The 17,466-nt window shown below is 44.4% G+C and overlaps 1 protein-coding gene across 1 annotated transcript in view; it reads left to right on the plus strand.

Moving 5' to 3' along the window:
* The first annotated feature begins 285 nt into the window (after window positions 1-285).
* Window positions 286-17,466, plus strand: part of TBCE (tubulin folding cofactor E) — a 56,462-nt gene continuing 39,281 nt past the window's right edge. Inside the window, 3 exon segments of the mRNA XM_043511405.1 lie at window positions 286-413; window positions 3,181-3,318; window positions 5,238-5,322. Of these exon segments, the coding sequence (XP_043367340.1) occupies window positions 3,219-3,318; window positions 5,238-5,322 (185 nt within the window). The 5' untranslated portion in view covers window positions 286-413; window positions 3,181-3,218.

Raw genomic sequence — 17,466 nt, forward strand, 5'->3', positions numbered from 1 at the left:
CTGCTCACTACATCCTGGCAGCCCCGAGAAGCAGCAGGGTAGAATTATTCGCCCAATCAGGAAACGCACCGCAACCAACAGCCAATCAGAAAAGAGTTAACCGCACACCTTCCCCAGCGGCTCCTCGCCCTGATGCATCATGGGATTTGTGGTCCGGGTACCTCGTAGCGCTAGATGAGGAGTGACTGAAGAACTACGTTGCCCCGGAGCCTCTACGGCGCCGCATCTGTGACTATAGAAGAAGGAGGAGGAGAGGGTTAGTGTTTCCGATGAGGGGGGAGAATAGGCGGGCATAGAGCGCTTTGAACCAATGGGAAGGCGGGTCTCAGTCTGTCGGTGTGCTGGGGGGGGGGGAACGGTCCTTACCTGGAGGAGCGCCCGCCAGCCAGCCGGGGCCCTGCTGCGGGACTCAGGTACCGGTGACAGCGGCTAGCGGGCAGGCGGGAGCCGGTCAGGCTTCGGGACCCCCCGGGCCGGGGACACGCAACGGCCCCCGCCCGCCCTGGGGAGCGCTGGCCCCCGAGCCCGGCCCCCGCCCGCCCTGGGGAGCGCTGGCCCCCGAGCCGCCCCTGGGCGGCGGCCCCGCTCTGCCGAGTCAGCCCCTTCCCCGTTCCGCGCGGGCTGCTTCGCGCCGGCCCCTCCCCACCGTGCTCTGGCGCCGCCGCTTGTGCAGGGACCCCGCGGCCTTCTCCCGGCAGCGCGGGGCGATGGACTCAGCGGGTCTGTCTCCTGTGAGCCTGCCTGGTTCCGACCCCTGCCTCCTCGCAGGGCTGCACCGCGCGGGGCCCCTGCCGGGGGCGTCCCGGGGCCTCGCTGCTGCAGCCGAAGGCTTGACGGGCACATTCCCTCCAAAAAGAAAAGGAGTACTGGTGGCACCTTAGAGACTAACAAATTTATTAGAGCATAAGCTTTCGTGAGCTACAGCTCACTTCATCGGTTTTTCCACCAAATGCATCCGATGAAGTGAGCTGTAGCTCACGAAAGCTTATGCTCTAATAAATTTGTTAGTCTCTAAGGTGCCACCGGTACTCCTTTTCTTTTTGCGAATACAGACTAACATGGCTGCTACTCTGATTCCCTCCAAAGGAGGGCGGCCTCTGCCCCGCAGACTTAGCCCCGACGGGGGCCTCGCGTCCAGAGCGCCCTTGTTTGGATTTGGTCTCTAGGGAGAACTGGACAACCTGCTTCCGGCTCCTGTTCTCTCTGAGCCGGGAGAGCCGCCTGATCTCTCCTCACCCCGTACAAAGATTGTCACCCAGCATAGCCATTACTAGAGCGGGTTAAACATCTGGAGCGATGGTTTTCAACCCAGTCGGCATCCAGCTGCGGCCCCTGTGACATCCTCAGGGCCATACAGGTAGCATACACATAGTATGGATGCGGCCCACATAACACAGAGAGAGCTGCATATGTGGCCCACCGGGGTAAATAGGTTGAGAACCGCTGCTCTGGAGAGTTTCATTGTGTGTCGGAACACACTAGTCAGGTTTACTGCTGCTGCAGGGCTGATGTATCTTATCCACCATTAAACGAAAAAGAAAATATCTTTTGTGTTAATTGCCTGGCTTTGGCTCTGTTCTTAATGGATGGTGCAGTAGTAAGCATTGTATTGTTTGTTACAATCCATGCAGAATGCCTGTCTTTGGAGAGAGGATAATTCCCTGTCCTTATAACCCTGCTTCTTTGAGCATATCTGACTTGAGTCTCACTCTCAAATATGCAGTTAAAGGAGCTCTTGCTTCCTGTTCGTGAAAGGCGCTAATTAGCAGGAATGCTCTGAGACTGGGACACGTACAGCAAAGCCGAGTCTTTGAGATGGTCTGCTGCGGAGTGGTTCTCAAACTGTGGGTTGGGACACCGAAGTGTGTCACAACCCTGTTTTAGTGGGGTCGCCAAAGCTGAAGCCTGGGCTTGAAGCCTGAGGGCCTTGGACCTGGGTGGCGGGGCTTAAGTTCATAGAATCATAGAATATCAGGGTTGGAAGGGACCTCAGGAGGTCATCTAGTCCAAGCCCCTGCTCAAACAGGACCAATCCCCAATTTTTGGCCCAGATCCCTAAATGGGCCCTCTCAAGGATTGAACTCACAAACCTGGGTTTAGCAGGCCAATGCTCAAACCACTGAGCTATGCCTCCTGCTCCCTGCCATAGGCGCCCCCCGCCCGGGACTGAGGCCCGTGGGCTTCAGTTTTGGCCTCTCCCACAGTGGGGCTTTGCCTTTGCCCCCCCCTCCCCCCCAATCCTGGGCCTCTGGGCTTGGGCAGGCTCAGGCTTCAGTCCCCCCTCCGGGGTCGTGTAGTAATTTTTGTTGTCAGAAGGGGATTGCGGTGCAATGAAGTTTGAGAATCCCTGGATTAGAGCAGTTGTTTTCAACCTTTTTTTTTTTTGTTTGTGGACCCCTAAAAAAATTCAAATCGAGGTGCGGACCCTTTTGGAAGTCTTAGACGTAGTCTGCGGACTCCCAGGGATTTTCTGCGGCTCGCAGGTTGAAAACCACTCTTCTATGGTAACAACCTTTTGTGGACCCCTTAGACATAGACTTTGGACTCCCAGGTTGAAAACTATTGGATTAGAGGGTCAGTCTTAAAAACTAGGTGGAGTTTTCTGCATTACCGGAGGCATGAAACTTAGGAGTGAAAATCGTCATGATGGTCTTTAAAAATTAGAATTAGGAGATAAACCACAATAAGAAAATGCCTGTGACTAAAAAAACTTGCTGAGTAATAAGTGTCACTGTTGCTTGAATAGCTGTAGAAGTAACAGAAAAATCAGGCTTCAGAGTAGAAGCCGTGTTAGTCTGTATTCGCAAAAAGAAAAGGAGTACTTGTGGCACCTTAGAGACTAACAAATTTATTAGAGCATAAGCTTTCGTGAGCTACAGCTCACTTCATCGGATGCATTCAACATCCGATGAAGTGAGCTGTAGCTCGTGAAAGCTTATGCTCAAATAAATTTTAGTCTCTAAGGTTCCACAAATACTCCTTTTTTCTTTTTAGAAAAATCAGAGTGAGATGCAGGAGAGAATCCGTATTTGCCAGACTGAAAGGTATAAGATTGATGGAGGAAGAATTTTATTTTCTTGTCTCTAAAAGGAAATTGTGAACAATGCGAAACAAAACCAAAAATTGTAACTTAAAAGCACTTGTGTATATTTGTCAGCAATGTTGTTTCCCTTTCCCCAGATCCCTAAATAAGTGCCTTGGACTGCAGATTTCTCACAATGACTAGTAGTGTGCCTTCTGATGTGCTTGGTCGAAGAATCCTTTGTGATACAGAATATGCAACTGTGAGGTATGCTGGTAGTGTTCCTCCCACAACAGGTAAAGTTAATGTTTTTTAAATGTAAAGGTTAACTTCTGCATGAGAAGCTACTAGCTGCAGATCATAGTGCCATTTGCTATCTGTCTGGTTTTGTTTACTAATTGATGCAGATTGGCCTACTTTGCTCAGCAGCTCTGGTAACTTTGCAAAATACTGTTAGCTTCAGTACTGCCCCATTAGTACTAAAACTTCCAATGGTTTCCTAATACCTAAAATGAAATGGAATTATTTCTGATGATGTGGTGGAGTCATGACAGTATTTTAGGAAGGGGAGAAACTGATTCCCATGACCAAAAGCCTCACCCGTATAGCAAACCATCTTATTCTTAAGATAGTGACCCCTTTACGTGTACTGACCTTTTCATCCAAAATGGAATGTCACGTTATTGCAAGATCTCTTGCTTCCAACATGGAGAAATGCTATCTGGGGCATACCACTTAAAGCAACCCTACTATGGAGAGGCCCATTACTATCTTGGAAAATCCTCATTGGGTGGGCTAACCAGGGAACGTTGAAGGGAGAGGACAAGAGATGGCCTTGGGCAGTGTTCCCTCTAATTTTTTCCATCCATGGGCAGAATGAATTTTGTTATGTGCACCATGTCGAGGTAATGTGCGGATGTGCACCACTAATAGAAACCAAAAACCTAGGTGTAATATAAATTTTAAAAAAGTTACCATAGGGATAATTACTCCAGCCAGGACAGGTTAGGCATTTTAGAGCTCATTACTGAAAGAATTAAATTTAAGCGTAAGAGAGAAATAAAAATTATGAAATGCATAGATCAGTCAAAAAACTAAAATAACACACTTTGAAAGAAGTAACAACAATAATACAAGTATGACTTGGGAGGTGAGAGTGAAAGACAGTGTGTATGTGAGACAGAGAGACACACAGTATGTGTGTGATGGAGAGAAGCGCGTTGCCCCTTTAAATACACTGCCCTTTTAAGTAGATCAGAAGGTTCAAACACAGCAGCAGCTGCCAACAAGCTCCCTCCCTCCTGAGCCCTGTCATGCCCCCCATCCCTGCTCTGTGGAGATGGGGGCAGGGGGAGAGGCACCTGAAGTGCTACACCAGAAGTGGCGGCACTTGATAGCCTGCTGGGCGGCTGCCCAGCCATGTAGCTTAAAGGGAATTTAGGCCTAGGGTGAATATCTTGCAATACACTCATAGATTAAAATTAGTTTTCTTGTCCTAAACAAACAACAAAAGTGTGTGGTGTCTCTAGAACTCTTTCTATTAGAGCTTTGGGATATGTGATTTCCTAAACAAAATATGTTTTGACATTACTTTACTTTACTTTTGAGGATGCTTTCTGATTGAGGTAATAACAGCCTGGGCTAAATAAACTCCTAGGTCAATGACTTCATAACTCATTAGCCCAGGAGAGAGGGTATAGATGCATAATTTTCCTAGCACTTGTAAAGTTTGAGGATTCTCTCTCTGCTGGCACAGACCCCCATTTGAGGTCCTGGGAGAGACTATAGTCTCTCTCCTGCCTTTCTGTAGGACTGTGCATAGCCCTGGACCCCTTTCCCTGCTCCTGTTTTCTCTCTCTCCTGACGCTTGAGCCTTTCTGAGGAATTCCTTTAACAGTTCCACATTAACAATCTCATCCAAAATGTAGTTTTTGTTAAAAATATTAATAACTACATTTTGAGAACTAGGAGGAAGAACTAGGAGGCAGAAACATTTTTCATTGCCTTCAAAGTAAGTGTGGCAACTTTCAAGCCAAATCAATTTTTGAATGCCAAAATTATAGGTGGGCTTGTAAGCAGGGCTTTATATTGGAAATTGGTATTAGAGAGAGGGGTTGTATATCCATAATGAATCAAATGTACTGGGCAGAAAATGTCTGAACTATAAACTTCTATTTTTTGAATCAATATATTATTATTTATTATTATTTTTAAGGACTTTGGCTTGGAGTAGAATGGGACAATCCTCAAAGAGGAAAGCATAATGGCAGTCATGAAGGAATACAGTATTTTAAATGCAGGTAAGTATCTTCTTAAGAAGATTACATATTTGACCAAGACACAAAGGGGGAAGAGAGAGAGAAACACTGACCATATCCAGGAACAATAGAAATGGTGAATATTAGCAAAATACTCAGAGGTCTCTCCCTCAGTATTTAGGGCTTGTTCTAAGGGCCACTGAAGTTGCATTAAATCCTAAAGGCTAGATCCTACTTCTGGCTCCACTCATAGGCACCTTGCATCCAAGGGGATCCAGTTGCAGGATCTAACCCATAGACTAATACTGAGCTGCTGGCCTGGAGGTTCTCATGCATCTACAAGATTTGACTTCTGGGCACTATTACAGATGGTCTTTGGTCACTCTGTGTCCTGGAAGGAGTAGAGGGCGTTTAGGCCCTGTAGTAAAGCGGGAAAATCATTGTGTTCTGCTGACTGTTTCCTTACGCAATTCTGTAGTGGTGTTTAGTCTTCATTTACTGCCTTGAATATGGCTAGGATTCAGATTTAAAATTACTCATAAATGCACTTTCTTAAGGGGGTATACAAAGTATTACCTTACTACCGTTTCTTTGCCTTTGGTTTGAGGGGGAAGATGTTCGTTGTCTGGTGCATTTAATGGACCATATTGGCATGCATTTTTGGGGGGGGGGTGTTAACAAAGCCTGGGGAGAGCAAGCATAATATCTTTGTCTTCCACTCTGTGTAATATTGGTCTTTTATTCTTCCCTTCTTTAATTCTTGTCTGATGTTACTGTTTTTGCCTGCCATTGTTAAAATTCTTTAGAGAGCCTTGTATTGTATTTAAAAATACAGTTAGTATTTTGACAGGTTTCAGAGTAGCAGCCGTGTTAGTCTGTATTCGCAAAAAGAAAAGGAGTACTTGTGGCACCTTAGAGACTAACAAATTTATTTGAGCATAAGCTTTCGTGAGCTACAGCTCACTTCATGAAATAAGTTAGTATTTTGTAATTTTGTGTGCTTAGAAAAAGGGGGAAAACTTTTCTGTGCTCCCAGTTAAACCCTTTAGAAATACAAATTGTTATCCTTGTACAATTTCCCCAGTCTGGATCAAATTGGGAATACTTGCATCAGTGTAAGTGGTATGGTGGGGTTTTTTTTTTAAATGTAATGTCTACATTGATGTAACATTAAGGTTATAAATAACACTCCCAAGTCAAGAATTGCAGAAGGCAAGTTGCTCAGATTGTACATATGGAGTATTTTGGTACAGGTTACAGGGGTAAAAATTGTACTCTAAGTACATAACATATGATTAAGCACAAGTTAATATTTTTATGCAAACTTTAAATCTTGTGTTTCCTGACTTATGTGTCTCTGAAATTAAGATGAAAAATTCTGGTAGAAATTTTTAAAAGGAAAATTATGCTGACTTCTTGACATCATAATGCTCTTCTGTAATAAGAGTTCTGTGTAGAAGACCTCTTTTTATTATCATGGAAGTGACTGATGTTGGAAACAATGGATTGTCACCACAAATTTTCCCTTCCATTGTGCAAAGCCAAGATCTATTCATCCCCGGTGTATTAAAGTCTTTAGAGATTTCCAGAGAAGAGATTCTCACCTTCTTGTCACTTTCTTGTCTCCTGAAGTTCTCAATAATTGCCACAGGGGAGTTAACCTATTGTTAATACTAAAAAAATTTTAACCAAAATTTAGTACTGTTAAAAAGTGTAACAAGCTTTTTTTTATCAAACTAAATAATCAGATGTATTGCCATGAATATTTGGAGTGTAAGGGCCAGTTTATTCTATTCAGATTTTCTTTATTTTTTGTTTTTTCTGTGAATTTTTTTTTAACTTAGTCTTTTGTGTTTTACCATTGGAAATGACTGCTGTGGCCAAGTGACAGAATACAAGACAACTTAACTTGTACAAGATAACTTAAATACCATCTCTGGTTTTGCAGTGGAAACTTTATGCTTATATTTAATGTAGGAAGTAAACAGACCGCCATCCCTATAACAAATCTGAATGACCATCTGCTCATGTTAGTTGATTTTAGAAACTGAAACTTCTTGGCATCTGCAGACGAAGAATTTTTGACTTGTGTATGACACATCCAGCTCAAATCAGTAGGAAAGGTTTGTAATCTCTCTCCCAAAGCACAGCCAATGAGAAGAAATTCATGGTAAGGATTTTCTTTATGAAAATGAGTGAAAACTGGCAGTACCTGCCTTACTCTGACTCACATAACAGGAGATGTGTGATATTTGGGACACTTTGTTCTCCCCACCCCCAGCAGAATATATAGCTGTTCTCCAAGTACCTCCCAGATATCTTTCAGAATAGCAGCCGTGTTAGTCTGTATTCGCAAAAAATAAAAGGAGTACTTGTGGCTCCTTAGAGACTAACACATTTATTTGAGCATAAGCTTTAGTGAGCTACAGCTCACTTCATCAGATGCATTCAGTGGAAAATACAGTGGGGAGATTTATATACACACAGAGAACATGAAACAATGGGTTTTATCATACACATTGTAAGGAGAGTGATCACTTAAGATGAGCTATTACCAGCAGGAAGGGGGGGGAGGAGGAAAACCTTTTGTGGTGATAATCAAGGTGGGCCATTTCCAGCAGTTAACAAGAACGTCTGAGGAACAGTGGGGGGTGAGGTGGCGGGGAGAAATAACATGGGGAAATAGTTTTACTTTGTGTAATGACCCATCCACTCCCAGTCTCTATTCAAGCCTAAGTTAATTGTATCCAGTTTGCAAATTAATTCCAATTCAGCAGTCTCTCGTTGGAGTCTGTTTTTGAAGCTTTTTTGTTGAAGCCACTCTCAGGTCTGTAATCGAATGACCGGAGAGATTGAAGTGTTCTCCAACTGGTTTTTGAATGTTATAATTCTTGATGACTGATTTGTGTCCATTTATTCTCTTACTGTAGAGACTGTCCAGTTTGACCAATGTACATGGCAGAGGGGCATTGCTGGCACATGATGGCATATATCACATTAGTAGATGTACAAGTGAACGAGCCTCTGATAGTGTGGCTGATGTGATTAGGCCCTATGATGGTGTCCCCTGAATAGATATGTGGACAGAGTAGGCAATGGGCTTTGTTGCAAGGATAGGTTCCTGGGTTAGTGGTTCTGTTGTGTGGTGTGTGGGTGCTGGTGAGTATTTGCTTCAGGTTGGGGGGCTGTCTGTAAGCAAGGACTGGCCTGTCTCCCAAGATCTGTGAGAGTGATGGGTCGTCCTTCAGGATAGGTTGTAGATCCTTGATGATGCATTGGAGAGGTTTTAGTTGGGGGCTGAAGGTGATGGCTAGTGGCATTCTGTTATTTTCTTTGTTGGGCCTGTCCTGGAGTAGGTGACTTCTGGGTTCTCTTCTTGCTCTGTCAATCTGTTTCTTCACTTCAGCAGGTGGGTATTGTAGTTGTAAGAATGCATGATAGAGAACTTGTAGGTGTTTGTCTCTGTCTTAGGGGTTGGAGCAAATGCAGTTATATCGTAGAGCTTGGCTGTAGACAATGGATCGCATAGGGTGATCTGGATGAAAGCTAGATATCTGTTCTCAACTTGTAGGCTGCAGCCAGACCTGATGTGGGAGATATGATCATCCATCTTTCTTTATGACTAGATGGGAAGAGCCTTGCCACCGTCTTCTGTTAGAATGGGGTTATGGTATGGAAAAGGCTGAGGAATCACTATTTTAGGGTGTCCTATAGAAACAGCACTGCATGAGATGAAGCATCTTTCTCTGTTTATTGAGAAAGAAACTGAATCTAGTTATCCCCAGGTCATGTGTCCCAAGAGAGCCATAGGAATCAAATGGGAAACATCAAGATGAAGGGCGATTCCTACAGTTGTATCTAGAATTCAGTAGCATTACAAGGCTCTCTAAAAGAACTTGCTTCTCTGCTTCAGAAAACCTAGTGTTCTGAATTCTTAATGAGGGACAGCAGTTCAGCCTCTTCTTGAAGCTGTAGAAGAGTTTACCCATTATTTTGTTTAATGACTCAAATGAAAAATAAGCTAATGTTCCCCAGAAGGATTCCAAAATAGCTATTGCTCACCCTTAGCAAAGAGGCAGAAATAGAAGGGATGGATTCTGTTGGCTAATGTAAATGTACAGCTTTCAGCCTGTATCTTCTAAAATTCAGGACTTATCTGGCATGGAAGCCCTAGAGGTTTCATTATCAGAAAATGAGGTGATAAAGCTAAGCTTATTCTTCAGAAGAAGAAAGGAAAAGGGGAAAAATTATACAGCTCTGAGGGATGGATACTCTTTTGCCCTATATCTAATAATAGTAACTAATAAAATTAGGCTTAATGAAGATAAGGCCATTCTTAATGGAAGAAAAAGAATTACACATACTGAACTCCTGTTAGCAGAAGTATTCCAGTTGAGAGTCCCAGGACTACTATCTTTCTTAAATAATGTAATTCGTAATGGAAGTGGCCCAAATGCTTTCAATTCAGTTGAAGAAAAAAGTAGTAAAAAGATCCTCTGTTTCCAAGACATAATTAGCTACACTCTCCCTTAGGAGAGAGACATAATACAAGTATGTGCAGTATATGTGTCTATGTAAGGTGTCCAGCCTGAACAGGCAACTGACAAAGCCATACATACTCCAAAAAGTCTCAAATGATTATATAAAAATACCCAAAGATGATGCAGCTGTAATTTCTCTAATACCAGATATTGTGATTCTATGGAAAAGAAATCTTTGAGAGAATATGATAGCCAAAACTGTGCAGTTTCTCCTATCAAATTTAAATAGTTTTGTGCGTTATTTGAATCTGTTTAATACTCTTTTCAGAACTGTGCTTTAATTAGTGTTTCTCTGGTGGTAATTGGTTCATATTCCCCACTCATGAATGCAGAGTATTTAAATTGGAGGTGAGGCTTTCACTTTTCTTCCTCGGAACCATTGTTTCTCTAACTTGGGAAGATTTTTCTGGAGAATACTAGAATGGATGATTGATCCTGGTAATCAGCCTGATTGACAGCTTGATCCGGGGTTGGGAGTATAAGGGAAGAAGCCTCCCTTATAAGAGAGGGTAGCTGCAGAGGCAGTGTGAGATGAAGGAATCCAGGTGTCCATGAGAGCCAGGAAGAATGAGCTATGAAAGATGTTGGATGTCTGTGCTCTTTAGAAGTGGGGTAGGAGTTCCAGACACAAGGCAAAGGGTTGAGGAGATAGTGTGTAATGTGGGTGAGGACAGGAATGGTGGCACCAGGGAGGCTGTGGTGGGGATGGATGTGGGGATGAAGCAGGGGCTAGGAGTGGAGCAAATGTCAGAGGTGATGAGGAGGATGTGCATGTGGGACCTAGATTTGTGTTGACCAGCAGAGAGAGGAAGAGGTGCAGGTGGAGCTAATGGGAACTGTATAGTCATGAGGGTAGTGAGCAAAGGGATTTGGAGCCAGTAAGGAGGAAGGAAGGGTGAAAGGAGGAGGATGACAGATGCTATGATACAGAAGTGGGGTGTGGTAGATGGACAGAAAAAAAAATTCATAGATACTAAGGTCAGAAGGGACCATTATGATCATCTAGTCAGACCTCCTGCACAACGCAGACCACAGAATCTCACCCACCCACTCCTGCGAAAAACCTCTCGCCTATGTCTGAGCTATTGAAGTCCTCAAATCATGTTTTAAAGACTTCAAGGAGCAGAGAATTCTCCAGCAAGTGACCCGTGCCCCATGCTACGGAGGAAGGCAAAAAACCTCCAGGGCCTCTTCCAATCTGCCCTGGAGGAAAATTCCTTCCCGATCCCAAATATGGCAGTCAGCTAAACCCTGAGCATATGGGCAAGATTCACCAGCCAGATACCCAGGAAAGCATTGTGCTACACACCAGTCTCAGAGCCCTAGGCGGGATCCATGCTGGTTCCAAAGCCATTTGTAATTTGTGTTGTGGTTTGCATGCAAGAGAGGTGGTGGTTAAGACAGTGATTGCAAAAGTGCTGTGATTTATTGCTTGAAGAAACTTCTGAATTATGTGATATGTAATAATTTTTTTTGGATGGGTGGGGAAGCTGAGCATTTAAATTGATGTTTTCAAACTATCAGGGGTTTTGAGTGAGAGTTTTTCACATTAAGCTATTTTAGATAGTGATGTGGTTAGAATTATTAGGCTTTTATATTTTTATAATCCTAAAAAAAACTAGTGAAATTAGCTAGTTAAGTAGGATATGATGTATATTTTGTGAAAGTATTTTCGATGCATCTTTAGTAACAACCGTAATCTGCAATTCACTATTGTATGTTTTACAAGACCAGTTTAGAAGTAGTTTTTAAATAAATAAGATACTTACACAGCATAAGAAAGTACTTGGAAAAGTATTTGGAACATTTGTGAATACATTGGGGGAAAACCTGCTGCCAGTACTAAATTTATCATTAGGACTGGTTTTTGTAATTTCCAACTGAAAATTTGGATGCGTGATGCCCAAACTATTTCCCCTGCTCTTGGTAGCCCCATAATTTCTCAAGATCATCATGTCAGTATGCACAACGTGATTGCTAAAGCACTTGGTGTAGTTACATTGAGAAACAGTGTGTCTTGAATTTTGTTGAGGTTTTTTAGCTATGTTCTGATTGGCTGATTAATCCTTTCACTGTGACATGCTATTATGTTGATGAGTCTTTATTTACATAGCTGGTTAATCCCTCCCAGTTGCCTCCCCACGAACAAATGCAAGTTTCCAGACTGCCTCCCCACTGACATCCTAACTGCTCATTTACTTCCTGCTGTGTTCTCCACATGTCTGCCAGCTGATCTTCCTTCCTTCCCATTTACCCTGTGATACTACTTCCACAGCTTTCCCTCTGCTGCTTCCTGCTAGCAGACCTTCTGCTGTATTTCTCTGCCAGCTGCTGCTGCTTACCTTTGCTGTGCATCCTGTCTGCCTCCATATCTATATACTGTGACATTAGCAAACCGGCACAGGTTAAAATCGGCAGCTAAGTAACCTGCGTGTGACCCTTAAAGGTAAATTGAGAGGAATTGTAATCAGGACAATTCACTTGTGCGTGGGCATCAAAAGATGCTTAAAAGGGCTAATATGCTAGGCCCATTCATTTGTGTTGATAAGAAATCAAGGAAGATGCTAAAAGAAAAGGAGTACTTGTGGCACCTTAGAGACTAACAAATTTATTAGAGCATAAGCTTTCGTGTGTCTGTTTGTCTATATCCTGTAATTTAAATAACCTTAAGATCAAAGATGTATATAGTACTCCTGGAGAAATTCTGCGCCAATCCGTGCAGGCAGAATTCTTGTCCCCTGCAGATTTCTTTGCTTCCCCCACAGAAAAAGGACGGGGAAGCAAAGGGAAGCCACCAGAGTGGTCAGACACCCCTCCCCAGCAGCGTGGGCATGGAGTTTGGAGCAGCTGGTGGAGAGTTAAATCTGGGGATGCCTGGTGGCTCCTATGATGTGCTGGGCTCAGCTGCTAGTCCTGGCTGGGCTGGGGGAGGGGGAGGATAGGACTTCCTCTTCCCCTGCAAGGAGTGGTTGGGTCCAGGTCAGACCCACCCCACAGAAATCTCTCCCAGCTGCAGGAAGGTCTGCACCCCTCCTGCACCACTTCCTGCCTCCATTGCTTCTCAGCTATGGGGGACAGGGTCACTGGGTGGGGAGCGGCTCCACTGTCTGCCCAACCCCTGTGCATCTGGACCCCCTATACCCAGAACCCCGCACTGAGCTCCCAAACCCCCACTCTCCCTGCATCCGGACACCAGCTGAGCCCCTCCCTCTGCATCTGGACCTGCACCCAGACTATACCCTGCTGAGCCCCCCACACTTGAACCTCCACCCTGACGAGCCCCACCCCCTGCACCTGGACCACCCTGATGAGCCCCACCTCACTGAGCCCCAACCACCTGGACCCGCACCCCACCTGCACCTGGACACCCCCCCCCGCTGAGTTCCAACCACCTTTATCTGGATCCCCACTGCGGAGGCCCAATTCCCTGTGCACCCGGAACCCCCCAATGAGTCCCTGTGCATCCACTACCAGATCCAAATCCCCTGTGCACCCACTACCAAGCTGCTCATGCCCATACAGAACCCATACAATTTTCCCCATACAGAACCCGATCCCCCCCACACTAAGCCCCTACACACGGGTCCTGGTGGCCTTAGCCTGCCTGCCCCACACCTGTATCAGGGGCCAGGGCTGGGCGTACATGCGAGATCTACCCTCCTTGCCTGCTATCTTGGTGCACCTGGCAAGGAGGGGTGGGGCCTCAGGATGTTTCTGGGGCAGGCCCAGCCCTTGCACTGTTGCAGCTTCACTGCCAAGTCTGTGTTCTGTTGTGGGTGGGGGAGGGGCACCTGCATCCGATGAAGTGAGCTGTAGCTCACGAAAGCGTATGCTCTAATAAATGTTAGTCTCTAAGGTGCCACAAGTACTCCTTTTCTTTTTGCGAATACAGACTAACACGGCTGCTATTCTGAAACCTCCCAGCTCCGTTCAGCTGGTGGCCTGGGCTCCCTGCCACCATGCTGGAGCCTCAACATTTATTTATTGACAAATAAAAATATGCTGAATTTTGCAGAAATTTTTTTTGGTGCAGAATTCCCTAAGGAGAATAGTATATACTGCATGAATCTAATGAATATTACCTATATTGTCTTCAGCTTATCTATCCCTGCAGTAATGAATAACCAGGAATTGCCTTATGTAGATCAGTGTAGCTGGATTACCTGTGTATGCATAGGAAATAGAACGGTAATTTCAAAGGCTGGGTCTTGGGCTCAGCAAAGAGGAATCTTCAGACACAAGCTGTGCTCAAGACACTTGGCAGCATGTTTCAGCTATAAAAGAAAAGCCTCGGGCACTATCCTGCCATTTCTAGTCTGCTTAACTTTTTAACAGAGAAAGTTTGAGCCATTGGATGGAGATCCCCAAGTAATTACTTGTGATGCCCCAAAATATTCATGGAAAGACACTAACAGACTCTACATCTAAGTTGTCATTTGGACTCCAATCTTTTGGATGTACCAGAGAGACTTATTACAAACTGGCAGATTTAACATCACTGATACCATGCGGATCTGAAACTCTGAAATCAACTGTAATGCATATGATTGATTTTAACCTCTTAACACTCTTCCTTTTTTTTTTTATATTAATAACATTTATTTTTTTAGTTTCCAAATGATTTGCTACCAGCATGGTTTTTGGCTAAGATCTGAAGTATATTTTCACCAGGGATGTGTATGTGGTTCTTTGGAACTGAAAGAACCTAATATGTGATTTTTGGTTTTAATAATCTTTTATCACAGAAGTCTGGTTTGTCTGGATGGTGCATGAGGAGCTAGAGGGCCTGAAAGTCTGTAGCTTCATAATACTAGTATAGTATTTTGGAAGCACATTTGTTACTGGCTTGGTGGAATCTTATGAGAATATGCCACCCGTTTGGGGTACATGCCCTTTTTCCTGGCAGTCTGACCTGAGATTGGCTCTCTTAGCTGGGTTCTGTACTAAGCAGTATGATGCCCATTACTTCTTATCCCTACATCCCAGTGGTCCCCAAACTTTTTACCTTAAGTCCTCACTTACCCCTGTCCGTGCTGGGAGCAGGGGACACGGACAGGGGTAAGGAGGCCGGCGGCTGGGGCCAGAAGTGGAGTTAGGGTTGCTCTCTCTCTCTGCCCCCTGTGAGGGCTGGCCCGGGCCCCAGCTGTGCCCCCCAATGTTTCTCCATGCCCCAAAATTTGGGGAGGCACACCACATAATTTGGGGATCTTTGCTACACCCATTGCCACCTTCTGTTCCCTGGATATAACTCTGGCTTGCACACTCCTCCTGTCTTCCCTGCTCCTCCAGTATTTTCCTCATCTTCTACCTTTCTGCTATGGTTTATTTCCCATTTCTCCCCAAAAGGTGTCTCTTTCTAGCCCTCTCCACATGATGCTGCTTCCCACAGCATTTTTTCCAGTTGCTCTCTGCCAATCCTTCCTCCTTCCGTCTGTGAACTTTCATGACCCATCTCTCTCACTACTCCCCGTCTGATTTTTTTTTTTCCCTTCACTCCTAAATATTTAAGAAAATACAGGGATGAGGGGGTGAGTTGATCTCAGACTATGCTGCTGTGGTCATTTTTAGTTTGTTTTTAGAGGTGGTCTGTTTTGTCTACTAATGATGATCTAATATCAGGCCCCTTAATATAGCTTGAAGGGGGGAAATGGGTTTTGCAGCATGCCTAGAAGGTTAACACATCTGGCTTCTGATGGACAGAGTGAGGAAGGGGTGCAAGTTTCAAAACTGTGAGCCCCTCACAGAGAACACCCTGCCTGCAGTCCTTTTCATTTATATTGAAAGGACTTCAGCTTGAATGTCTCTGCTGATCTCAAGCATAATAGTATGGCTCAGGGAGAGGGTAACCAGGTCCCAAACCATTTAAGACTTCATGGATTAAAACCCACATGTTGAGTTCCACCTAGAAGCTTATTGGGAGTCAATGCAGATCCTGAAGCACTGGCCTCATGTGCTCTCAAAATGCAACTCTACTTTAATAAGTGGGTCATAGCATTTTGCATTAGCTTCAGCTTCTGTATGGTTCCAGGTCATAGCCTCTTACAAAGCACATCACAGCAATGTAATCTCACAATAACAAAGGCATGTTTAACTATAACAAGTCCCTTATATATTTTATTTTCATAAATTTCAGTAAAGATTTTATTGTTGAACAATACCTGGCTATCAAAATTAGCAAAAGTATATAACACAGACTTACTATATGTAACCAAGTCTAAAGTAACCAGATGACTCCATACCTAAATTCTAGAACAGGGTAATGGAGTAGCAGGATTTGTCTATATCTAGAACAAAGAAAATGCTTATCAAGGATTGGTATATTAGACAATTCTTGCTAAATAGATCTGCAAAGTTAGTGATATTCAGTTTTTTCCTAAGGAGATGATTAATGGCTAACAAATCGGGAAGAATCTATTTGTGGTATTGGGAAAACCAGTTTTACTTCTGAAGATATGTTTCTTAAATTTCCTCTAGAGCAGGGGTGGGCAAATTTTTTGGCCCGAGGGCCATATTGGGATTGCAAAACTGTATGGAGGGCCAGGTAGGGAAGGCTGTGCCTCCCCAAACAGCCTGGCCCCTGCCCTCTATCCGATCCCTCCCACTTCCCGCCCCCTTACTGCCCCCCTAAGATCCCCTAATCCAACCAACCCCACTGCTCCTTGTCTCCTGACAGGCCCCCTGGGACTCCCACAGTTATCCAACCCCATCCCCGACCGCCCCCCGACCCGAACCTCTGCTCCCTGTCCCCTGACTACCCCCCAGCCCCCTTACCATGCTACTCAGAGCAGCATGTCTGGCAGCCACAAGCAGACACACTGTTGCGCTGCCCTGCATGAGTGTGCAGCCCCGCCACCCAGAGTGCTGGCTGCGAGGGAGCGGGGACAGCAGGGGAGGGGCTGGGGACTAGCTTCCCTGGCCGGGAGCTCAAGGGCTGGGCAGGGTGGTCCCACGGGCCAGATGTGGCCTGCGGACCGTAGTTTGCCCACTTCTGCTCAAGAGTCTAGCTGTTTACAGCTCTCATTCATTATAATGTTTGTGCACTCACTTTTCTTCCTGTCCTGCATTTCACTAACTCTTCTCTCATAATACTAAACTTGAGCTACCTCTGGAAATGGTATACAGCACAATATACCACTCCTCAGCCAGTTGCATCCATCCAACCTTATCAGAGTCTCCAGGTTTTCCTAGCATCAGGATTCAGAGAATCAAATTTGTACTTAAAATGTAGCAGGAAATGTGACACAGGAATCTAGGTGCTCTTTTGTTGTGGGCATATATTGCTTTCAAAAAAGGAGTTCTCCCTTGGTAAATATAATCCTTCAAATCTATCTTTTTATATAATGGTTCTACATGAACATTACTTTTTTGAAAGCATAAAATTAATACATATTCAAACTTCGATGTCATTGAATGAATCAGAGTTGCAATGGTTTGAACTGGCTAGGTTACAATGCTACATACAGATAAACCAGATGTAAATGTATACATTTGTTAGTCACTTTATACAGTTTTAAATTATAAAGCAGTTTGAACATTGATTCATTTGTTTCAAAAGTGACTTGTCTTTGATTTGTGCTATCTCATGGAATACTGTTAAATGAGAGATTTTTGTCTTTGGTGTTAGTACAAATATTCTCTAGGACTT

Source organism: Dermochelys coriacea, chromosome 3, assembly GCF_009764565.3.
Source record: "Dermochelys coriacea isolate rDerCor1 chromosome 3, rDerCor1.pri.v4, whole genome shotgun sequence".
NCBI classification, from domain to species: domain Eukaryota; kingdom Metazoa; phylum Chordata; order Testudines; family Dermochelyidae; genus Dermochelys; species Dermochelys coriacea.